The sequence below is a fragment of the Plodia interpunctella genome, chromosome 1 (assembly GCF_027563975.2).
Source record: "Plodia interpunctella isolate USDA-ARS_2022_Savannah chromosome 1, ilPloInte3.2, whole genome shotgun sequence".
Classification (NCBI taxonomy): domain Eukaryota; kingdom Metazoa; phylum Arthropoda; class Insecta; order Lepidoptera; family Pyralidae; genus Plodia; species Plodia interpunctella.
The window spans coordinates 10,812,955-10,840,373 of NC_071294.1; the positions used below are offsets into that span (position 1 = coordinate 10,812,955).

The following is a 27,419-nucleotide window of genomic DNA, read 5'->3' on the forward strand; positions in this document are numbered from 1 at the left end:
ACATCAGTATATGCAATAACACATACGACGTTGCACCAGTAAATTTTGACGTTGATTTTAACCTGCGCGCTGCAGACGTTTAGACAGAGAATGGAGTAATTTGCGTTTTTTCACGCACGTTAAGATTAACGTCAAACTGCAACCCACAAATAATTTAACACGCGATTTTAGAGTTATAAATATAAATTTATACGCACAAATCACACGGATCGAGTTAGCCCCAAAGTAAGTTTGAAACTTGTGTTATGGGATACTAGCACAGCGATACTATATCATATAACATATACATATATATATGAAGTGACGTCACGGTTGCAAACACGGTTACAAGGATTCGTGCAGTTTTGTGAAACTCCCGCTCATATTAGATACGAGAAGGCATCAATAAACAACTTGTTCCGAGATGCACCAATAAAAGTTGTTGTTTCCGCTGCGTCGTGCCTCGAATATTAAAAAACGTAAAAATTGGCGGCAAGCCAACTTCCATCGCTGAATTTTCCAAGGCTTGTTCGTTCGAGTTTGGGATTCGCTTTTCACCAATCACTTGGCGTATCATTGTCATCGCACTATCATGCGTTGAATATGCATTTCCATTATTTTATCATTAAATAGATTTTTATCTGAGTTGCTCTCTCTTATCTAAGCGTTTTCCCGATTTCTCCCGCGTCGGAGCCCAGGGTTCGCTTTCCTACCTTTGCGCGGTCACGATAAGATGCTAATTATACTAAAAGCTCAAAATTTCGTAAATAAATAATTTATTAATATAATGGTATGGTTGACTGCATCTCATCATCATCATCGTCGTCTCTCCGAAAAATTGGATAGTGAAAAGCGAATAGCAATCTCGCACCAACACCTCAGATACATAATATAAGTCGCATGTTGGCCCAATGTCGCGGCCAATCGACGTACATTCGACTGTATTCAAATTCAAATCATTTATTCAGAAATTAGACCTTCACAGGCACTTTTTCTCGTCAATTTTTATATTTATAGTTATTTCTAACAAGCTACAAACTACTGGCATTTCGGAACGACCACTGCTGAGAAGAAATGCCGAAAGAAACTCATTTGAACAGTGTTGGTCCCTATCATGTACGTGAAGTTATCCTACATAGACTTCGTGAAAAAGCGAAAGGGTCAAGATATGTACAGATACAAATGTTTTTGATGACCTCTGTAGCGTAGCGTAGTGGTCACCACGCCTTTCCATTTTCCGGAGGTCCTCGGTTCGATTCTCAGCGTGGACAAATATTTGTATTTGTGATCACAGATGTTTTGACTTCGTGTCCGCGAGAGTTGTGTCTGTATCTGTGTTGTCTTAGTGCATAGTGTGAGCCGTTAAGAGTTGCAAAAAAAAAGGTATATACGCCTAGAATTAGAACATACGAGTACATTTACATTAACACTGATGTACAGTTGAGGGCAAATAACTTGATAGTTTTATCTATCCCTGACTGTACATAGATTGGCCACAAATTTGGTCCAACATTGTTACAACAAGCGGCAAAACAATGTATTGCATTCGAATTGCCTTTTATTTTTATCAAGCACCGTAATGTAATACGGCCAAGAGAATGTTCCTGCAGACAATAAGCTTTTATTCGAAAACAAATCTCTCTCTAAACTGGTCGTATATTTCCTTAACTATTGCGACCTCGATGTCCGCATTCGCTTTCGATTAATGTCGGTTTGTTATAACTTAGGGCCTTATGGACAAGGAATTTTACCTGAGCAGATGCTCCAGAAGATTGTAGCTCTGTCACTTTGCATTGTAGGGTATTTGCTTAATGGATTAGATTCTAAAATACTGACAGGTCGCTACCCAGTCGATAGTGAAGACGAATCTTCAGTTTATAGTCGACTAGCTTTTGCCCGCGGCTTCGCCCGCGTGATTTATCCTGCGAAAGCGGAACACAAAGGCCCCCTCCATAGTATAGCAAAACGCGGAATATAATATACGAATTCTCTCAGCGTTTGTTCACAATTTAACGACAGTATGTAGGTACACCAGAATAAACATCCCAAAATTTTGCTAACACAGGCATAGAAAATGGCATTACGGCCATAAAGGAGGCAATAAAAGCAGTTTTTGAATGTTAGCGCAACGAAACCCGTTGTGGAAGGTAATAGCCATCGGAGCCGAAATAATCCAGTTCTATATAGTACAGACAACAGCACATGAATCTATGCAAATTCTTGCAAAATCGTCGGTATTACCACTTCATAGAGACTCGTGCAACTTAACGCAGTTATTTCTAAATATATAGACATTCAGGGTTATTCTCTGACTGGACACGGGGATATAGACATGCGTCATGTTGTTCCGTCCTAAAATAATACCTACCATCCAGCTGATAGACAAGTACAACATTCTCGAAGAGGGTTGACGTCAGGGAAAAAGGTACATCATGTCATGAACATGTCCAATTAGTTAAAATCGGAATATTAATAGTATCAATTTCTTTGATCAACTGTTGCATCAACAAGAGAAGAGTTCCTGGGAAATCCAGGGACCATGAGAGAAGCCTGTCGTGCACCATCGGCGGTGCTCCGCTTCCTGAAGGAGCTGCGCTGACTGGAATGATCAGCGGCTCAGACTCCGCACGCAGAAAGGGCCCAGACAAGAGGCCTAACTGCGGAAAACAGTCCTCGAGGGAAGTAAGAAATAAGTATCAATTTTCGTTTCGTCAACTGAACATTATCACAATTTTTCGCGTACCTACATAGTTGAGTTGAGTATTTCGGTTGAAATATTTTATAAGTAAAACAAGTCCTTGTACGTCACCTTTTACGTCAGTTACCTTACATACCCTGGTAATAGTGAAATTGCATTTATTTTAAGCAAATTTATGTGTACTGACTTTACTATAAAACGAATAATTTGTATGGAAAATTACAAACCGCATCCAGTAAATGACCAAAAATAATCATAATACTATTTAATATTCTGTTTTAAAAACTGGACATGCGCTTGTGCAAGTCCAAGTGTCGGTCGAAGTGGACATTTGGACTTTTTCAGTGAGTGTAGAATAAACCTGCGTTCCGTGGCATGCAGCTATTTTCGTTTTAGCTCATGTAACTGGCATGCGGAGTTCTCAGCCATTGTTTTTGAAATTGGAACGCCTGTTTATTTAAATTTTAATTGTACGGGTCTAATTGTTTCAAGTTTGCAAGAAAGGGTTAATTTCGAGTTGTTTACGGTTTACTGAAGAATTTTATAGGCTTCAAAAAATACTGACAACATACAACATACTATAAACTTGGGGCAAAGATGTACTAAGTACACATACTTAGTACTAAAGGGAAAATGATTTGAAATTGTATAATTAAATATAGCGAAAATAATTAAATTAGTTATCATCATCAACCGCCATTTAAACGACCCCACTGCTGGGGCACTGGCCTTCCTTAGATGGATAAGGAGTTTGGGCCATGACCCACCACGCGAGCCCTTGCGGATTGGCGAGTTTTATCGACTGTAAGAAACAATAATGGTAAGCCGATCTGGCATGATAGGGACCAACACTGTTCAAATGAGTTTCTTTCGGCATTTCTTCTCAGCAGTAGTCGTCCCGAAAAGCCAGTAGTTTGTAGCTAGTGAGAAATCACTATTTATAAAGTGACTGTGAAGGTCTAATTACTAAATAAGAAATTTGAATTTAAACGCCTTGATGCGCGATAAACATACAGACACAAACAGAAAGACAGACAAAAATTCTAAAAATTAGGCCCATAAAGACTATATTTTTCTTTAATGTCTCCTATGTCCAGACATAGCCCACTATTACAATGTATAGATTAATTAAAACATTAAAAACTATTTAACAAATGCGTAATATTTCAGCGGAATTTGTAGTTTGTTTGTAGTTGTTCAGCTTACTTAACTGTAACAAAAAATAACATAAAACGATGAATTTTTATATCAATACTCGTCATTAATTTATATATAATTCGATTGCAGATCAGCGAGCGGAGAAATAAAATCAAGTTGATTCAATTAAAATAGACCAAGCGACCGCATGCCAACTGGTTCTTTCAGCAGTGATTTATAGTCTAGGAAGCGATCTCATTCTCCATCGGCAAGATTAATAGTCGACCTGCACAATACTATCACGACGCCAATGTACTTACTTGGCAAATTATTCTAAGTACTAATGGTGTATTTAAGTTTAGATGGTCACGGTCAGTGCTTACCCTGTTTTGTATAGTCGGAAATTTGTGTGGCATATAAAACAGATTTTAAAAAGTTATAGGCATTAACAAAAGTAAACAAAATTTTAAACGGGCACCGATTATCTGTCATACTAGTTCGACACAGAATTTAAAAAAATGTTTTTAAACCTTCTCTGTCATTTGTTTTCAGAGTTTTAAATTAAAAAATTAATAACTGAATCCAAGATGGCGGTGGTACACTCGACATCACATGAATCTACACTAATTCATTTGACAGTATACAAAGCGATAACTATATTTTCTTATATTTAAAAATAAGTATAAAAATAATTATGGATCAATTAATAAAAATTAGTAGATACATTGATATATTTAACATTTTGAACGGTAGGTATTCATCGATAAAATTTAATAGGAATCGTTCGATTCGATAAACGTTTCCCACAAAGGAATCAGGGAATCGATGGACTTTATCGATAAGACTCGGCATTCGCATTCACGCCCGCATTGTGGTGTAATTGATCAATCAGTGGGGACCAAGGACTGTTTTGGGCGTAGCGAAAAATATATCTTAGTATATCTGTAATCAAAAATCGCACTAAAAACATCCTGTGAAAAACCAGCCAAGTCTCGACGGAGTAATTTGTTTCTTTATAAAACGTAATTAAATCTTTAGCTAAAGCCAAGTCTATAGTGCCATGTTACATACGATTTCTTCATTAATATAGTTAGATTTCATGTGACCGACCGTTGAACGTTATTTTAACATAATACTTGTTAATAGATAGAAAGTCAAGTCACATAAAAAAAACCCTGTAGAATACATTAGCTTTTGCCCGGGGCTTTGTTCGCATGTATTACCTATGAAGCGGTGGTGGTGTAATGGTTAAGACGACCGCCTATGGATCAAAAGATCCCAGGTTCGAATCCTACTCGTGTATAGTAGTTTTCTTCGACCACCACTTGCTTCCGGTGAAGGAAAACATCGTGAGGAAACTATTATTAACTTGATTATTAACTTGTGCGTGAAATGGAGAAGGCAATGGCAAACCACTCCATTAATAATGCCAAGATAGTTGTTGTGTGTGTTTCATTCCACGTAATGACCACGACCCTCAGCCATGAGGAATATGACTATGAAGAAGAAGAATTACCTATAGGAGCATTTGTTTTTCCGGGCCGACAAGTCCTCTATGTCCTTCTCCGTACGCCAAACTACATGTGTGCAAAATTTTAAGAAGAATGGTTGAGCAGAAAAAACGCGAGGAGGTTTCAAACAAACTTACTGTTTATAACATTAGTTGGGATAAAGCTGGGAGAATACTTTGATTTTATTTCAAAAATGTCTTGCATTAACGGTTTTTTCTTTAATTTTGGTTGCAATAGATGAGATAGGTCGACAAACACTGTAATGTTCAATATGTCGCAACAATTTAGCTATATAATGTATCTCATCAAAAGACATTTCGCCTGACAATAGGCTGAAGAAATCTTAGAAGACTATAATTACGATAGGAGGGCCCACAATACTTTTAATATGGATCGTAATGGCTTCATTCTTGCATAATGCAGTCGCATTGTGTGGGAGAAAGCCTGACTCCCACAGAGGATGGCATTCGATCCATTTGATTCAGTACAGGGCTATTTTTAATCTAGCAGAAATCCTGACTAATATTATGAATGCGGAAGTAAGTTACCTCTTCACGCTCTATCTGCTGAACCAATCTTCTTGAAATTTTGCATATATGTAGCTTGAAATATGGAGTAGGAGATAGGATACTTTTCATCCCGAAAATTAACGCGAGCGAAGCCGCGGGCAACAGCTAGTAGTTTATGATGCGTAGTGTAAACGCCAAGATCAAATTAAAACAACTAAAATTATGTGGTAACTTTAGGCCATAAAATTTTCCTAATGTGCACAACAAGATACGGCCATAGGGACTAATTAAAATAATTATTTTAAAAGAACCCTGAAAAAGATTGTAAAAGTCAATCAAGGGAAACAGGAGATATTTCTCATAGGCGATAGGCTAGCAACATCTTAATTACATAAATATGGCCGCCAAGCGCCGTACAGCTAATCGTGGCTTTCGAAATTTGTAAATCTCGCCTCTGTCTAACCCGTAAAAGATAAAGACTGTGTATGTATGTTCATTACTCTTTCACGCAAAATCTACTGGACGGATTATTATGAAATTTCGTATACGGGTGGAATATAACCTGGACTAACACATAGGGTACATTTTATCCCGAAATTCCTACGGGAGCGAAGTCACGGGGCGCAGCTAGTAACTAATATTTTTCTTTCGAATTCCTAGACTTTTTCGACTAGAAAAAGGTCTAGACATGCACGCTTTATATAAGCGATTATTGCGTGAGTGGTGTAATGTATGCACACAATATATTTTATCAGAACACATACTATTACTATGACTCATACGAATCGAGGTTACGATAACACGGGAATGTATGCTGAATTATAAATAACTGTGTCGGTTTGCTAGCTAACATGCTTATATTTATTTAGCATAGTTGATCAGTAAGGGATGATGAAAGAGAGGGACATATTGTTGCCATCTCAGTCAGATATGCTGACGCAATAAAGCAGCTGCTAAAGCTGTACACGCTAATTTTATTTGTAACACGCGGCACGTCCTGGCAAAAACAATAAATTATACACAACTCTCCTCAGTAATCAAACTATCTACTGGTCAAAACCGAATGAAAATCCGCGCAACAGTTTTTGAGTTAATCGCGAACAGCCAAGCATACATACGCGGCAGAAGACTTTATAATATGTAAGGGTATCCATACAATGACACCAAGACTGGTTCACCATGCAAACATACTCATGACTTTACGTTAAGGGCAAAAGCGTTTTCACAAGAGATATAATCCTAATCTAAACCACCTAAGATGGAATAAACAATGCCTCTACTGAATTTCAAATGAAAATAGCACTATGAAATATTAACACTAAGATAAGGCACGGCGCACACTGCAAATATTCAAATGGATGCGCAGGCGCCGCCGGCCTGAGAGAGGTCGAGAGTGTGGACTTTGCCGGCCGTGTTATGCTAAACTATGCCGCTATGTGCTACTCTAGAGATGTGACTTTTGGTTGTGGCACAGAGTTGAAGCGGAAGCGGGAATTACGTATCGTTCAAACTGGTTTTAGTAGCAGACAATCTTTATAAATTTTCATCACATTGTATAAGAATAATGGTTGTTGAAAGCGAAAAATTCTTCCATCGCACACACAAATAACGAAAACGCCTTAGCTGTTGTATAGTTACATTGAATAGTTCAATTGCATAGATTTCCGCCGTCTCTGTTATTTTAAACACCTCGGAAGATTGTAAATTACGATAGATAAAATAAACTATACGTCGATTCTACACTAGAGATGTGACTTTTGGTTGTGGTACAGGTTTGAAGATGAAGCGGAACATGGTATCGATGAAATAGCAGGCCATTACTCTAATACAAAGTGATGAGAAAGCGAAAATTCCTTCTGAGATATCACACACAGAAATAACGATTCTCAAATGTATTAACTGTTGTAGTTCAATTGTTGAATGAGCCAGTGTTATAATCAAAATGTTAGATAGTTCAAATAGTTGAGATACTCCAATCCGCCAATCTGTTGGATGGTTTTATGGCTAAATTTTCAAAAAAAAAATAAGTACAGGCTTATTTTGAAAATAAATGTAACAAAATCTTTAAATTACTTATCAATATTGTATGTTTCTTACATTGTTCCCTTTGTTTCTATTCAAATTTAAAAAGTGTGATATCTTATTAATGAAAAATACGGGTCACTCACGTGTAATTATTTTTTCCAACGTCCATTTCTCACGTTAGTTTTAATCAAATCACTTTTGAGATCTATTTTATGATAGACGAACTAAAAAATGGAAAAGTATTGTGATCTTAAAAGAGTTAATGAGCTTATATTCAAATCACAAAGTACATCTTTTCTCCTCCGCTTATAACTTGCGCGTGTCCACTGCAAACTGCAAATGGACGCAACGTGGCGCATACATAAACGTACCTCACAGGTGTACGCGATCCGATGCATTATATATGTGCATAGTTATCCGCCACCGCTGTTATTTTAAACACCCTCGGAAGATTGTGAGAAAATACGATAGATAAGATAGAATGCGTTGATTTCAGAGAAATCAGAAATTTGTTTTCACAGTCAGAGTACATAGTATATAGTAGACTAATCTCGGCTTAACCGTAATAAATTACACACCTAAACCTTCCTCAGAAATCACACTATCTATTGGTGAAAACCGTACAAAAATCCGTCTGGTAGTTTTTGAGTTTATCGCGTTCATAAAGAGAGACGCGGCAGGGCTATATTTTTAAACCCCGACGGAAAAAGAAGGGTGATATTAGTTTTACGTATCTGTGCGTAGCTCCCAAACGGATGGACCGATTTTCGTGTAGTATTTTGTGTCATAGATAATTTTATCCCGAGTGTTCTTAGCCATGTTTCATGAAAATCTGTTCAGCCGTTCAAAAGTTGTAGCGGAATGATTAGTGAACTAACGAATAAACTTGTATATAGTATATAACGATTATATCGTGATTGTTATTCAGAATGTACAAATATGTAATACTATTTTCTGGTAGGCAACCCTATATATCAAGCATACGACGGAGCAAATAGTCGAGATTACTCCAGAACTGTCCGTACATTGTTGACTGAAGTATTCCTTGAAAGAGTTATGCGTTGATACAAACTTGCTTCTCGCAGGAACTTTTCGTATATACTTAGTACGACATACGTATGGTATATATAACCGTAGAAATTGGAATAAGGAGACAACAGAAGTGTCGTGAAAGAGAGAGATATGCATAGAAGGTGTCATAAACGTTGCTTGATGTCAAAGAGGCTCCCCGGGGCTTCGCTCCCGTGGGAATTTTGGTATAAAACTACTCTATGTAATATTCCAAGTTATATTCTACCTGAGTATCAAATTTCGTAACAATCCGTCTAGTAGATTTTGCGTGAAAGAGTAACAAACATACAGACCGAAATGTCACTCAATAAGTAATAAATAAATAAATATATTAGGACAAATCACACAGATTGAGCTAGCCCCAAAGTAAGTTCGAGACTTGTGTTATGGGATACTAACTCAACGATACTATATTTTATAACAGATACATATATAGATAAACATCCAAGACCCGGGCCAATCAGAAAAAGATCATTTTCCATCATGACCCGACCGGGGTTCGAACCCGGGTCCTCTCGGTTCAGTGGCAAGAACCTTACCACTGCGCCACCGAGGTCGTCAAATAAGGAAGAGAGAAAGTGAGAGACAATCGTGTAAGTTTCATTTTGTCATCGACTGGTTTTGATTCTTAATTCTCACACAAAAATTGACACTGTTTGAATTTCGTATCATTTCATTTACGTATTGCTGTGTACATCTTAAATTTCCCTGATTTTAAAACAGATATACATATGTTGTTTTCTGTAAAGAGTTCATATATAGATACGTAGATAGATATTCAATGTCTGTTTTGTGTGTTATATGGTTCGACACGTGGAATCGGTGATTTAAAGCGCAGAATGTCATACCTCAAAATTATTGCTGATCCAAAAATGTGGGAAAATTTTGGAGTAGATTAGTAGGAATTAATCCTTGTCAGCAACTTACTTAAGTATTGAAAATTACATACTCTAAACCTCTTATTTGTCGAGACATAATTTAAAATTTTTCATGTGTACAATAATTTGAGTGTTGCCAACATTTACGATAATTTCCCGGGGCCGAGGTAAGCTGATAGCTCGTAAAACTGGAGACGTAATTACAGAAGAAATGAAGCTAAATATAAACTCGAACGTGAATACACAAAAGAAGAAAATATTTCAATACTCCGTGCAAAGACGTCGAAACTTAACCAAGGGCGTATTCGAACGATACGGTTACCACAAATCACATTTTTTATATGAATATTTTTCATAAAATTTAATTATAGTCCTTCTTCTCATTTATTTATTAGTCAATAATCATTTATTTATTTATGTATCAGTAATTTTGTTTGATTTGCCAAATTAGCGACCTCTCTGTCTCCATAAGAGCGATTTTCTGTTTCATTCCTCAGCCGTCATGCATTGGAGTCTAGACTCCGCTTCCCTACTTTTTCACTTGGTATGCATGTCCTTGACGATATCAAGCTAGTAATTGTAAATGATTACCTTCTACAAGCACAAGACAATAGCGGAAGTTTAAAAAAAATCTCAAAGTAATATTTTAAATAATGTTCAATGCCAATAATTTGTACAGGCGACCGCATGTCAAGATATCCTTTATGCTATGTAGTAAATAGGTTGGTGTTTGATTTTCTGTTTTTAAATTCAAATTCAGAATCGCAAGTTTCAAAACATTGAATACATGAAGAAAATAAATACGTTTATGGATCGGGTTATTTACGTTTTGCATGCAGTTGAAAGCTTGTCAATTTGTTCTGCACGTGGCCGGCGCTAATCCTGTATTTCTGGCGTTTGTGGTCACAATACAACATTGCAAACACTCAATTGCTTATTGTCCCCATTCACAAAAGGCGCCGTGTGAAATGACATAAATAAAGTATGTGGCCTGAAGCTTTCTTTGTAACTCAAATCCAAGAAAATCTCTATTTACCAACCATCTTAAACTAAAGCCTAAATAATAAAAAAAACCAGTGGTTGAAAATAATTTCGTGACGCTCAAATCTTTAATGGCTGTCTTCTTCTTATGAACTGTTTTATTGCTAGCACTGGTGTCGGATTTTGTTCCAATCGCCTAAAGGCTTCTGATATGACTTTTACGACTACCTACCGCCGTCCAGAGAAGTAGTCGTGTATATACACTCAATGCCAACCCGTGTGCAGGTTTCCTCACGATGTTTTCTTGCTCCGGAAGCAAGTGGATATGTGGATAAACCTAGTATACAAACTTACATGGGTAGGATTCGAACCTGAGACCTTTCGGTTCACAAGTTTAACCGGTTAACAACCACTGCTTCAACTAAAATACTTAACTGTAAAAACGACTGAATACTTCGAAGAAAAAAATGCAACGTTGGGCATAAAAACGCCAAGAAGATTTTAAGAATGCAATACAAATCAAAATCTTATTGCGCATAAGATAAACAACCGTACAAAAAGTACAACAATGTATATTTATGTGAAGGACCAAAATAAAATTAAAAAGTATGGACTAGATAATCTCTTCCAGTCAAAAAATATCGGAAAAATCAATTGAAATATATTTTATCAGAGAGATAAAAATAATGACACTTCCTAAAGAAATTATAATGCACATTGCGTGAAACGAGTCGCACGCGTCGAATTTTACTCCATTTTTTGTCGTCTGTATTGGCTCAACGATGATGATGTTCAATTGTTTTTGTGTGGAATTTTCTGTCCTTATACGTCGGCTTGAGTGTTAATGTGTTTATTGTAATTTAAAAATAGCATTTAATTGATATTGCTGCAAGAAATCCATTAATAAATGATTTGTAGACTTTTTCTGAGAAGTGTAGTGTGGTTTAAGTGAGGAAACTTGACTATAAATTTATCAAAATTATTGTATTCATTTTGTTTTAACTATTACGAAAGTGTAGAAGATATTACAATATACAAAATTTGTACAACATAACTAGAATCTAAGTAACTATAGTTAGTTTTTAAGAAAATAAAAAAGTAGGAAAGCGGATCCTAGGCTCCGACCGACGCTTTGCGGCTGAGGAAGAAACTGAGAATACTTTCAGATGAGAGAGAGTTTATATTCAAGTTACGTATCACATTATAAATTGCTCCGAAAAGTATACTTGTGTGAAATTAAAAAAAAAAAAACTATAAAACAAAATTTAAAAAAATCAAAACTTTCTCTGATATATTATTTGTATACATTACAAAAAATCGCGAGCGTCTATTAAAAAAAAAAAGATTAAACCGGCCATTTATTTCAAAATGGACGACAAAACACGGTCATTTCCCGGACAATTCAAGAAATGACCGACATAAAAAGGGTGCTCCAGAAAACGCGAAACAATCTCCCATTCATTGATTCAGTGTTCTCCGGGAGTGCTCTGTATAATGTTATTCTAAATTTATTCTGTTCTGACTGTACATTGAATACTGTTACTATTGTAAATAGATTCGAATGACCACTTAACTAACGAAAATATAGTGGAAAATATCCTTTTCGCAGTTCTTTTGATAAGCTCACTCGTATAATCGAGTGGTTTTGAACCTTTATAATATTAACATTCTATAAAATTTTTAGACGTTGAGTAGATAGAGCGTGAAGAGAACTTTCAATAACAGACTATAGGACTGGTTTTGATGAAATTTAGTAAAGAGACAGACGAAACAAATTTGGCGAAGAGACAGACCTTCAGAAGTAAGATAGGTTACTTTTTATTACAGTTTTAGCCGAGCGAAGCCGAGACTGGTAACTATATGTGCCCAAATCGGTTCCAAGTATATCCACAATAAGCCAAGTTATATTACTATACCCCTGAAATACTAATTCTGTGATCAAAGCTAGCTTGAAATTACGTCATATGTCATTATAACGTCGTCAAATTCGAGTGTATATTAATGGCTGCTGCATGACGGATCGCTTCAAGGTATGTGTCAACAGCTTGCTTATATTAATAACCCGGGTTATATGATATGTTATGAAGATGAATCTTGAAATTTCGGTCTCCTGATTTCCAGGTCTTTTAGTCAGTCGAAGTCACGTGTTACACATACAATTATTTAGAAGCCTATCCATACTTCAATGCTTGTATCTATTATAATTGCGAATTTGTCTGTTTCGCTTTCACTACTAAACCGCCGGACGATTTTGATGAAATTTGGTCTGCATGTACTAAAAGACCCCTCGTTCAAATATTATCTATTTTTTTAAACCAACCTATAATGGGTGTTGGAAGTTTGCATGAAAATCGTGTATGTTCCTCTCTGGAACAGACATATATATAGTGGTCGATTTTAAAAAAAAATTAGACAATACTTGAACGGGTGTCTTTTAGAACATGCAGATCATTGGAACTTCCACTTATCGCAGAGGAATACACGCACGCGGAACTTAGCTGTTATATAATAAATATGAACTAGCTCCCGACTTATTGCGCGCGTAAAACGATCATTTTTCCCGTTCTCGTGGGAGTTTTGGGAAATTTTATAGATCTCTATGCTCCCGAAGGTACCTTACCACGACATATCAAATGTCAATATTCTACGTGACACTAATAATTATTATACTTTAAAGATTTATATTCTTTGTTCAGCATATAAAAGTGTATGAAAATAATTGCTTTTCTTACTTTGCGTATCTGAAGGTTCGTTCTCCATCTCATTTCAAAGGCGGATGCTGCAGATATCTGAAAATAATGAAAATATAATTTATTTATTTTTATTTATAACAATGTACGTATCAGAGATTAGTATTATCTACAAATCTACGCAGGTCCTACTTCGTTTTGCCGAGTCAACATCTTTCCAAGTTAATAGCAAACAACATAACCATATTCATTGCAAATTCGCCACTATTACCGCAGCGTAAGGATTCGTGTATGTTCCGACGTGCAGTTCAATGTACGAGAGACCATCTATTCTCATTAGCAAACATAATTTCCAGTGACTTAATACAGGAAGGGTTCCCAGGGCGGCCACCATTGGGGGGCCTCATTAGCACAAAATAAAGCTAGCAATAAAAAAGAATGACGCGGCACTTCAGACCTTGGACTCTTGCGGATACAAGCCAATCTGGGGCTTCTGACCGGGGCACGGAATAAAAGGGGGCGGCGAATTCTCTTAATTTGATAAAGATAATGGAAAAGTTAAAAAAAAAACATATTAAATAAAACGTGAAGTTTATAACCACAGAAATGTTTTAAATATATAGGTTAATGTGTGCCTGTGAAGTTCCTTTGAAGAAACGTCAAATTTTGTTTCCAACCACGAGTCGATTCGTCCTGTGTCCCAACATCTAACGATGTATAAAAAAAAATGCAAATACCTCACAAAATTCGCATTTACAGTAAGTATTTGGGATAAAAATACTGTCAACTGCACGTCAATTAACCCTGCATGTATCTATATGTCGCGGTAACAACGGCGAATTTGGATAGGCTCATGAGCCGTCGACTGTACATTTTAAATGTGCAATTCCAGATAATATTCCAACCGTGTTTAAATATAGATAGATAATTTGTATAATAACGTAACTATTATTGAATTTAATTTGAAGTAATTTTAAAGTAAGTGATTAAGTATCGTGCAAAGAAATTTCGCGTTTTTTTTATATTTAGTAGGACGAAGTAGCCCCGATCGGGTTGTGCCCCTGTTCTAATGCCTCATAGATACGGAACCTTGTGGACTATTCATCACGGAATATTGCTCGGCCGCTGTTCTGAAAAATGTACGCAAATTGAGGCCCCTTTTAGCCCCGGGGCCTGAATGGGATGCGAATTCTTTCACTTGATGTGATGAATGCGCTGCTTGCTTTGTGCTGTTTATTTCTTTATATATATTTTCGCATAATAAATAATTAACTGAATTTAGGACGGTTTTACAAGGGCTTAATTAATTAAGTATCAAAGAAAATTCTTACAGTTTAATTAGAGTGTTTTTAAGACATAAAGTCTATATGTTTGGTCTACCATACGAGTTGGATAATCGGCTAATATTACATATATGGTATACAGTATATTTGCTACGCACCTGTGATTCGGTCCCGTGGGAATTTCGGGATAAAAAGTAGTGCAGCGTTTCAAAAATATTATTTTATTTCAACTTCATTGCATAGCTTAAAAGTCAAACCAAAAATAAATTAATTGAATTATGTATGATACTTAATATATATTTACCATAAATTGCGTACGGTATTTTAAAGTATTTATTTAATTTTGATTTTATTGCTTATCTTATTATTTACTAATCAAATAAATGCCGACCAATCATGAAGTGACCTCGAACAGTATTGCTTAACCGACATAATCGCTGAACGGGGTCGCTGGTCTCAACAAATGCCATATTATGCAAATGAAATTTGTATGGGAACGGGAGACAGAGTGAGTGTTGCGTTTCTAGAGCGCGCGCAATCTAGTGAAGATCCGTACTTTTATTATGCTGCACCCATTACTTTTAATTTTCTGCGCAGACCTCCGACAATAAAGCGAAGTTGTCAATTCTCCACTACTTTTATGTTTTGTACGATTGTCTTTTTATTATCATTTCCATGAACACATAAGTAAGCATAATAGTTTTTATACAACTAATTTTAAGTTCATTATTAATTACTTACAATTAATAATGAAACGCGAAAGTTTCAATTTAATACATGTATTAGAGTATTAAACAGTTGTATTAAGCAAGTTTTTTAAAATCTACATTTATATATATAAAACTCTTGCGTTACTGAGTGACTGACTGACAGCTAGACAAAGCACAGCCGAAACTACTGGGCGTAGAAAGCTGAAATTTCGTGTGTAGGTTCCTAGGACAGTGTAGGGGAGCATTAAGAAGGGATTTCCTGAAATTCCCACGGGAAACGGATTTTTACTCAAATACGAAGTTGTGGGCAAAAGCTAGTTAAATTATAAACTGTCTCCAAATAAAAATTGGTTGATATGAAAAAGGTCTTTGTAAGATTATATTCCTTTTGTTGCGTCTTACTGGAGGCAAAACATAGTGTTATTACAAATAAGTAAATGATTGATTGATCAATTTATAATAGAAGAACTCAGTTACCAATAAGGTCACACTATAATGCCATGCGTGTCCCACCATTAAAATACCTATATGACGTCACAGATAGTCCTGCATCAGTGACGTAGTTGTATTAGTAGTATAAATTTAACCGTTTTGATACGCTAAGTATGCCATAATTAGTTGTGAGGCGCGCTCTCTAGTAATTTACTCTCTATGATACAAAATGTATGTAAGTTATTTTCATACCGTGTAAATCTTAAGCTGTGACTTTCTGTTGGCTTAATGAGTTCTACGTGTTTTTAACAAAGCAACGTTTTGGTGCTTAAGCGAAAAATTATGTTTCTGGTACACTCGACGGTACATAAGCCTACCTAAATTCATTGCAAATTCGCCTCTATTACCACGGCATTAAGATCCATGCAGGGTAACTTGAAACGCGGGCGACTGTACATTGATGACTGTAATAATGAAATAAAATAAAAGTAATATAATAGGCGTATTGGCCGCCACGCTATCTGGAGGCGTATCTGAGTTCGATTCCCAGCGCAGGTAAATATTTGTACCTACGATCACAAATATTTTCGGTTTGGATGTGTTGCGCCCGTTTCTGTGTTCAAGTCTACCGGAACAGCGATACAATACAAACTTAGTATTGATTCGTTTTATCAATAAAACAATATATATCTACAAATTTTCATTTCAGACATTTATCCGCATAATGTTAGTATAATACAACAATTTAAAATCAATATTACTAAAATAATTAAATCAACTTTCCTGACCGACCGACCGACTCAATAAATAGCTTATGTGACGAATTAGAAAAAAAAAAAACATAGTTTGACTGTACACAAAACGCCTGCGGTATTAGAAGGGTTGAAGGGTAGGATTCTTACCAAGAGTAAGCCTAGCACGCAAGGGCTTGTAAGGATATGCACACACTATGGAAAGCCAGTCAAACATTATGGTAATACTATGGGAAACTTATGGAGATAATTAATTGGACAGATAAGAAAACAAATGAAGAAGTACTAGACAAGATCAAAGAGAGAAGAAGAACGTTATTAAAAGCAACAGAGACAAGAAGGGGAAAGATGTTTGGCCGCCTTATACGAAACGACACAACTTTATGAAATATCTGATTGAAGGAAACATCGAAGCAAGAAGAGGAAAAGGAAAACCAAGAAGGGCATTCCTGGATGAAATAAAAGAGAAGGCAGAGATCGTGTCGTGTAGGGAGGTGAAATCAATGGCTGATGACAGAATTAGATGGAAAATTCTCCACCGACAAGAATAAAGTTCTTAAATTAATTGATGATGATGGGAAACTTAGATTTATTTATTTCCTATCTAGTATTGCTACCACTGGTGTCGAATTTTGTTAAACTTCAATTTTTAACTTCCGACGACAGAAGGAGTTATAAGTTTTTAGCTAGTTTTTTTTTTTTATGTGAAAGAGAATTTAATCGAGAGTGTTCTTATATGTTTACAATATGTGTTTTCACACGTTTGGAAACAGTCTGCTCTTTTGTCAGATGAGAGAGGATGCCAGCAACTTCGGAGTAGGGGTTTCTTAATTTTTTTGTGGTGTACACCACTACGCCACCACAAAAGTTTAAAAAAGACATCACGCCCCTCAGACGGAGGTCCCGGGTGTAATTCTCAGAGGTTGCAGTGTTATGTCGTATAAGTTGTAACGTAAATAATTGATTGCTGTTATATTGTGTTGGTTATAAATGTATAAAAATAGAATACGTCATAGAGAATAAATAAATAAATTTCCAGCGCGGGCAAATATTTGCAAATGTGATTACAAATTCGTCTGCCGTTCTGGGTGTGTTGTGTTTATGTTCTGTGTTTGTATCCATCGGACCCGCGATACATGCTGTCATTATTTTGTATGTTTTTGCGGTTTGCGCTCAATAACTTCAGGGGAAAAAAAAATAGGCGGTAGGTTGTGCCCGTTGTGAACTAAGCCTTTTAGCATTTTCTGCAACTTTGTCAAGACCAATGATGGTAGGTAATTATTTTGTTTGTGAGCCCGTGGAGAGTGGAGCCAGTGTACAAAGTTTACATGCCCAACTTTATGGGGTTGTAACTTTGGGGTCTTGTACGCATAGAGGTTTGACGCCAGGCGAGCGGCCGGTTGTAAAATCATAGTCAAATCTTTCAAATTCAATGGCAACAATTTTTTTTACGCTAACCGTAGACTTTATTTTTTTAGCCCCATTATTATTATTATTTTTTTGATGAGACACATGAAAAATACTAGTTGTTCACAGCGTACTTAGACCTCGCGAACACAATAAATTTTTACAAAATAAAAACGACTTAAATGATTTTGTTGCCCCACGAAGTTAAAAATTATATTGACAGTACATATATCCCTTGTACAGTACATACATACCTTTTAAATTTCATCAAAATCAGACCAACGATTCGGAAGGTACCGCGTTACGGCATACGTGCAAAAATGTATTTGATTTGTAGACCTAGCTCGCTTCTCTCACTCGATCAAAAATTTTTATTTGGAATAGTTCAATAATGGAGAAAATTCTTCTTCAAATCGTTTACCATCCAATATTGAATGAATATGTAAAAGGTAAACTCCGTTAAAGATTTCCCACAGATGGTAAATAATAAAGCAAAGACATACAAACATTGATCATCCGCGACGTAAGTAGTAAAAAACACACAAATCCGTCTTATCTTGATCTGAGGGACTCTCGACAACTTGACAATGTGGTATGGTACAAGTCACAGAATTTCGTATTAGATGTAGTTGATGTAGTTTCAGTGCGGCTAGCACGAGATTTGCGAGAACACAATCGTATCAACAACGTTATTTATATGGAAAATGAAGCGACTATATCGCACGTAAAATTAACTATTAATTTTCCATATACATTTGCATGTTTCGATATGATTTATGTTCTTAAAATAATCTAAATATTTATCTCAAGCTAAAGCTAAACTTTCACTTCTTACATACATCATTAACGAATAGCATATTTATATAAAATACATATTTTCTATTAAAAGTGAACGCAAAACAATTGAAGAGACAACAGACCAAGATGCAGAAATGTTTTACGATAATAAAAAGTTAAACAGAGCTCAATGTCTGTTGTTCCGAGTTGTTATGACGAAAGCTACGTTTTTAACAAATCGGCTAATGTTAGATTTTGTATAATATTGTTTGATATATTTTGTAACAAATCTCTTCTGACTTAAGCCAACCATTTACCGGTCTCTGCATAGCGGGTTGTCTCATCCCACCTGGCTGATTCATACATTATTATACGGACAAGTCGCCTGTCCACTTTTGCCTCCTACAAATGTTTAAATTAAACGCTACTCACGCCGTCTCGTGTTTTTTTTTTTTAATTATAATGCAGTTGCTATGTGGCCAGAGTTGAGTATTTATTTTTTAATTAATTAATTATTTTTGTTAGTGTATACGCGACTACTTGCTACCAGATGTCGGTAGGTCTGTAGGTAGGTCGTAAAAGATATAAGAGATGCTTTTAGACAAATATAAATAAATAAATAAATAGGGACAAATGACACAGATTGAGTTAGCCCCAAAGTAAGTTCGAAACTTGTGTTATGGGATACTAACTCAACGATACTATATTCTATAACATACACATATATAGATAAACATCCAAGACCCAGATCAATCTGAAAAATATCATTTTTCATGTTGACCTGACCGGGATTCGAACCCGGGACCTCCACAGTAGCAGTCCGGCATGATGACCATTAAGCCACGGAGGTCGTCGAATCGAGACGTTTTGAATAAAATCTGACACCAGTGCTAGCAATAATAACACAGTCTGAGAATGAAGAATAATAATGATCAAAATAAGAATGTATTTATTAGAAATCAAAAAATTACATTTTACAAAATTACATTGCACTTAAATCAAAATGTTTTATGTTTAATACCACGTATATGTGTTTAACACATACGAGTACATCCTCATAAACTTTCGCACTTTTAATATTAGTAGGATGTAACAAAACGGCTAGTAATATTAGCGTAGTTTAAGAAATAAAAAGATCTTTATATGTTTCAGAGATAAAATTTTATACTTTATAAATCAAATTTTGCAATCTAAATACATTTTGCATTGCAAAAACCCATCGGCGTACTAACGGTTCTAAGCACTAAATCCAGTCAGTTATAATAACCTAGTCACGATCCCGTTATGCGTATGCGCAGCGGCGTTAATTATGCCTGTCTAGTACCTACTGGATCTTCATCATTCGACCTGACTACCATAGATCTTATTCACCTAGAGTAGATGATAAAAATCATCAAGTAGCCAAAGTTTCAAAAAAGGATTGTAATAGGTGCCAATGGTATCTGAGTACTACGTTTTTGGTAGAAGTCAGATTTTTAGGGTCAGACGCAACGAACCAATCACATTGCGGCGTGGTTGTCGTTGCGTCCTAGTGGCGCACTGTGATTGGTTATCTGCGTGTCACTGCGAATCGACACGACGTTGAGACGTAAACACCAAATTTGCACTATGCACAAAATTATACATTTGCATTCTGCCAAAAGTCACCTTGTTATAGTCTTTGTGAGTGGTTTTAGGTCGAATCTGGAAGGTCCAGTGGGTATACCATTATCCAACCAATGAGATTCAGATCATCTTTAATTGACGTTTGGGGTCGGGTCAATGACCAGCGATTATATTTTGACAATGATTCACACAGATTTTTCGACAGGTTATCATTTAAGAAACAGTAGTTTGTAGAGACTTTGTTTTACATGTAACAATACTACAACAACTCTTTAGCATAGTGGTAGAAGGTTTTTTTTTTTTGGGTAAAATAGAATTTTGCATTCTAATTTTGTTTGTTGTTTGTCCAGGAATGACACAAAAAAAAAGTTGTGCGGTTGTGAGCAAAGAATTGCTGAATATCTAACGCATGCATATTTATATAAGCTTACAAAATGAGATATTAAATACTTATGTATACTTTATCTTAGTCCAAGTGCACAAAAACGAAGTAAGTATGTCACTTTCAACACCGATAAAAAAAACCTATCAATATTTATCATATAAAAAATATTGACAGGTCCCGTGTCAAAAATGGCATACGTCACAAAATGTACTCGTAATGCAATTTAAAAGTCGCTGCTCCTTTGTTTTGTATATATTTGACACCGACGTGCGTAGACGTCGAAACTTCATACAATTTCTACGTTGTTATGCGTTGATCCGTCGAGAGACTGAGCATAACGGAAAAATGAGACATTTCTCTTAATGTGAAACAGATTAAATTTGAATTGAAGATGTCTTTAATCCATATAGATAACAAGTTTATTTGTTAGAGAAATTAAACTTTTAATAATCATTTCGCTACAACTTTTGAATGGTTAGCCACCGAATTTCATCAAAAATATATAAGAACCACCGCATAGAAATTAGCTAGCAACCTCATCCAAATCGGTTCACCATTTGATGTGCTATGGTGCCATGTACACAGACAAATAGACAGATACACACTTAACGGTCAAACTTGTAACACCCCTGTTTTTGCGTCGGGGGTTAAAAATGATAATTCACTTCAGACTGTTCCAAGTTCCACATTATACGCATTACGGTCAATGGAACGATGTTGCTATCTTAAGTACAGTCAAACGCATGTATACATACTTAAATTCATTGCAAATTCGCCCTTATTATAAGGAGGCATAAAGGTCTATGAATGCAACTTATCATGCAGTACGCCTGTACCTATTTGACCATTATCTAGTCTCGGCTGTAGTTCTAGTTTACAATTTCTCGGGATTATCCGAGTAATTACGAATGTAATTTGTAATGTAATATTAGTATAGCATATTACATCTATAATCATGATAATTATTTACGGTATTAGTATATATAGTAGAGTATATTAGTACATATAAGTACATTATATATATATTAGTACATATAAGATAAATCTTATGATTAGACCATAGACATTGTGAGATATTTTGTTATACTTCCAATTTGATTGTTTTTGGGTTAGACATTCAGCAATTTTAATAGGAAAATATTTTCGATTTTAATGTAAATCTATTTGCATGTTACTATATACATATCCTCTCAATCGCCGGTTGTCTATAAGAGATCCCTGCATAGGATAGGTCCGGTGTTTTACATGTACCTTTCTTGTATTAATTTATGTGCTTATTTTCGTCCAATAAAGTTGTTACAAACAAACAAAAACATATTCTAATAGGGTCCAGAGATACCGCTTCATTGAAATTTTGTAAATCCGAATATATATCAACATTAATGATAAACCTCCCTTTAACACGCGACGATGAATTGATAATGTAGACCAAACTAAACCAATCAAATTAACCAGATTGCTTCGAAAGAAACTAGCCGATTGGATTCGAATATTGGACTTGCAATCAGATATTTAGATGAGTTCCGTCTTTGCAGTAATATGATTGATTCCGATTCCAATTTATCGAATTGCAGCTAAATCGATTAAGCACCGGTTTTAGATGAAATTGCCTAATGAAAATCAGCTAATGGAATTCGCAGAGAATTTTCACTTCTCAATGAATACGTTAATTAGCTTTGTAGGTAAATATGCCGAACAAATCAATATTGAAGCTACGAAAATCGTCGCTCATTTCAACCATATTATTATTTACTTTTATCAGATAAAAGCCGGTGAATAAAATGGAGATTTTAGCAAATTTTATCACGACGTTTTCAATAAACATTGTTTGCCGATACCCTCGAATATACTGTACGAAACGTTCACAGAAAATAGAGACGCGTAGTTGTTATTGCGAAGGTATGAGCTGCGAAATTTTCCATTTCACAAATTTATGTCCACACGGAAAATATATTGTCGGTAACTGGCGACTGTAGTTCAGGTATTCGAAAAACCGACGCCGCATCTGACAACGGGAGATTGCATCTATTCTGAATTTCATTTTATTTAAAAACAAGCCGGGAAAACAACTTGGCAAGAGTATAAAAGTTTGGCATTGGTACACGCTCGTAACCGAACCGTATATACGATTCTGTAAGCCAGACGCAGGCCGACCGGGCTTGCATGCTAAGCAGAATCGATTTTTCAGCGATGCTCGAATCGAGCTGTCAAGAAAAAAAAAAGAATTTATAGGCAAAGACAACATTAGGTTTTAAAAAGGCAGCGTTCGATTTTCTCATCCGGCAACCGTGCTGGCTGTATTATTGAAGCATTCTACATTCAAATAAACATCGTAAAAAAATAACCATTACTGTATTTTTTTGTTTTAGTTTATCCATATGGAAAGGCAAATGGATCTAAGCCCAAATAGCCATTATTAATGCAGTTATCCAGTGAACGGCAGAAAAAATAAAAAAGCTGTCACTAGTAAAAAATATAATATGGCTACAACAAAGATTTTTCCTTTTTTGATACTGGCCGGAAAAAATATTGACTTCCTTGTCTCACGATATCAAAACCTCTCGTCCTCACGGGGCGCAGTTTTTGTATCACACGAATGTTCCCAAGAGCTTCGCGATCCGTAAACGTGATATAGAGGATGGCAGCGAGTGAAAACACAATAATTCGTATCGAAGATGTTACGAATTACGATGGATTGTGAGTTACGTCTGCGTCTAATTTTCCTTTCAGATATTTCAGATATCACTTCGGATTTGGCTGTAAGCGTCTTTATTTTAATGTCCTTTTTCATTTTCGACGAAATATTTAAATTTGATTTTACATCAAATTTCTTTTAATTAAAAAAGTTCACATAACATGATTGGTGTAGGTAGTCAACATTCAGGTAAATTTGGAACTTGGGTTTAAAGTATGTACTGTAGTTTTTTAGAAAAATATATATATACGTCGAGAATCCCTTAGATGCAGTCGGGTAAAAAGACCTGAACGATTTTGTTTCAGGTGGAGTTAAATCAAGCAGTATGACTATTGAAATACCAGTTTTACGAAGTAAAATTTGTAGTAAGACAACAGTTCAACTCAAAGTCCAACCTTGAATTGGACTTGCGACAACAGCAAGCCATCGGACATATATTCATTATTATGACAGGAGCATTGTCTTACTCAATGTAAATTGTATTGTAACGGCTTCAACACGAGATTGGACTAGTAGGCACTGCTCGTGTGTGCGGGATAGGGTTGCCAACAATCAAATTTTGGCAGTTTATTTCTTTCCAACTCGACAAATGCAGCTGACGAAACAAAATCCAATTTTAACAACAACAACGAAAGCAACGATTTAAAAATAAATAGACATTAAATAGACGACAATATAATAGAGAGAATATATATAACAGCTACAAGCTATGCTTGTATTTAATTATCACGGTATAGTTATATAACACGAAACAATGGTAACAATTGCAATTATTAATTAGTGTCATAAAACTCTTCAAAAACATTAAAAATAAATTCGGTTTTGCTTTATAACTTTACGGGTTTGGTAACTATCAACTCAGCTATGAAATGTACTACTGTTACATACTACTATTATAAATGTGAAAGTCTGTCTGTTTTTTTTTTTATTTTCTGTCTCGTTTTCACGGCTAAAATGTAGGGTTGATTTTAACAAAATTTGGAATAGATAACGCATAGTGAGCGGGTGGAGCTACGGGCAAAAAGATGAATATTTATCAAATACCAGCTGCGGCCCGGGGCTTCGCTGTGTTATTCCAGGTTATTTTCTAGCCGTTTACCAAATTTCATAAAAATCGGTTCAGTAGATAATGCGTGAAGAGGTAACAAATAAACTTACTTTCGCATTTATAATATTAGTTGGCATTGGGATTTTTTTGACAGTTGGCAACCCTGGCGACGACATCAGCCTTCCGCCTCGGATACTAATCGGCGTTGACTCGACACGCGTCAGAAGGGGCGCGAAATTCTAAGGATTTTTGCCTTGTATCGCGTTACATTGCTTGATGGTGATTATTGTGATCGTTCCCATTCTTTATTTACGTATTTCAGACATTTGTTTTCCAGTTTGCATACCAAATAACCGTTTTTAATGCCAATCCCCATATGCCCGATTCTTGATCCGTAATGTAGGCGGGCAATCTACGAAACTACCGAACCGATTTCAAAAATTCTTTCACCATTAGAAAGGTACATTATCCAAGATTGCTATAAGCTATATTTTATCTCAAAATTACCACTCAAAATCTAGAACATCTAGTAGGAAATATAGCAGAAAAGAAGCTATCCTAGATATTTTTATTACTACTAAGTTACTAAATAGACATTATGTCCCACTGTCGTCTTTGTTAGAACATAATATAATAATTATACTAGTTGTGATGATCATATAATCTACGCATGTAAAAATCCATATCTTTACTGATTACCATGATCGTGAGAGCACACTACGATAATATTAAAATACACATAAAAATTTCACTTAGGTTAATTTGATTTCGGAGCATCGTTGTTCAGGTATTTTTGCCCAGCGATTGATCTACCTGATCCTATCGATGGATAAAAGTAACACATAAAATAAAAACATATCAAAAAAAGTAACCCATACCTTTTATCATTGAAAACGCGATTCATTTCATCACATTACCGACAAATGCTAAATGTACATAGGTAATATTTTCCGAAACCTTAGATTGAAATATGATATTTCTTTGACACATGAAAACATTCACATTTTCTTTCTGTATTCAAATTTCTGCTTGAAAAACAGCAAAGAAACATGTATAGGAATTATTTTATTTCCGACGCCATGCTATTTGGGTCGATTGATATTGCAATTACCCAAAATAAAAAATATGCCATATGTCGATTGAATACTATTTAAAAAAATAGGATAATGTCTTTATTCCACGACACTTTCAAACAAATTAAACTCATACTTTCACATAGGCCACGATAATTCATAAAAAGGGGTCACTAAATAATAATTGCCGCACTATAATTATCGCTTGATGTCTTGCGCGAGCCGGTTGTAAGCGGATTAAAGCAGTTAGTGGCGGATAAAGGCGGACAATGATTGCTGTATGTATCTGATAGTCTTAAATCCGTCACGTTTTGCCGTATTATGTCTATCAAAGTGATGATACACTTTGTGGACTCCGTTACATGGTGCGTAAAGATAGACGTAAGCGTTATTTTGTTTGGTATATTAGAATATTTTTCACATTTTAGTAACATTGCTTCTATATAAGTGAATCAGGTATCTTTTTTCATTTAGCTGCTGTGTACTTTCTTTATTGGCGAGAAATCGCCTAAATTTGCTTTTACTTATGGCACGTTCAAATAAAATGTGTAATTAATTAACGTTTAAGTTCAAACAACCTAAATATGGATTGGGCATTAGCACCTAAATTTCAGCAATTAAATACAAAAGATAAATTAAACAAAAGGACGCTGTAAAATGCTGATCAAACAAAGAATTAGCGTCATAATTGTGGAATTATCCCGCTAATAAAGAGCGAGCGTGGGCACCCCAGCTCAGGTGTTGCGGGGAGAAAATCCGTCATAAATAATTTGATTTGACACCTGCAAACACCAACGCGAAACAATTTGGGGGCTGTAATTTTATAAACATTTTGACGTGTGGTGTTCTGATTTAAATTTTATGCCTCACCATCCGTGCAACCTTTTCCATTGATGATTTATAAAAAACAACAAAGTTTTTTAGTAATATAGTAATTGATATTGAAAGAGCTTTAAAATTAAAATACAAAAACGAAAACATTGAAAATGTTTAACCGAGCGATGAGTGTGTTAATTCGCAGCACAAAATAAAGCTTGTTAATTTAGGACGGTAGGACGGAAAATAAGTGAAGTTTAAAAGAAGATGAAAAATAATAAGAAAATAGACGTTACATTAACAACTCGCACACCGAACTAGAAAAACAGAGGAAGAACCATTACATGAAGGGGCTGTAAGTAAAGACTCGTGTATTACATAACATTCGGCGGCCCCAAATTGCGCGCGAAAATTGGAAGCGAAAAAGGAGCCAGAAATCCTAATACAAGGTGTGACGTCAAAGGCAATTGTATTATTAGATATCTGCCATAAATACAACCAATAAGGAAAAAGGCTTTGGCAACAAACATGCCTATTGTGTACTATTGGATAAAATATGGGGCGATGAGGAGCGCAAAAAAATAATGTAAGGATTTTAGGGCCAGCATATTACGCAAGGGTCAAATGAGTATATTACAATTTCTTCTAACTATAAAGAAAATTGGACATTTATGACATATTTACAGAATTGGATGATAACCATCCTTACAAATTATAAAACAAAGTCCTTTACCGCGTCTGTCTGTTCCCGATAATCTCAAAAAACGCACGCTGCACGGATTTTCATGTGGTTTTCACCAATAGATAGTGTGATTCTTGAAGAAGGTTTAGATATATTTATTATGTTTTACACGAACGAAGGCGAGACGGGCCGCTTGTAAATAAATAAAATAAACAAAAGTATATTTAGCCAACCGTAATTACTACACTTATGATTCAATTGAAAATTTCAAGTCA

At 35.5% G+C, this 27,419-nt stretch overlaps 1 protein-coding gene across 5 annotated transcripts in view; it reads right to left on the reverse strand.

The window, feature by feature from the left end:
- Window positions 1-27,419, reverse strand: part of LOC128674194 (chondroadherin-like) — a 236,589-nt gene that overhangs the window by 134,054 nt on the left and 75,116 nt on the right. For all 5 annotated transcript variants that reach the window (XM_053752646.2, XM_053752610.2, XM_053752636.2 and 2 more), the window contains one exon: window positions 13,522-13,578. In XM_053752646.2, coding sequence (XP_053608621.1) covers window positions 13,522-13,578 — 57 coding nt within the window. The remainder of the gene's footprint in view (window positions 1-13,521; window positions 13,579-27,419) is intronic.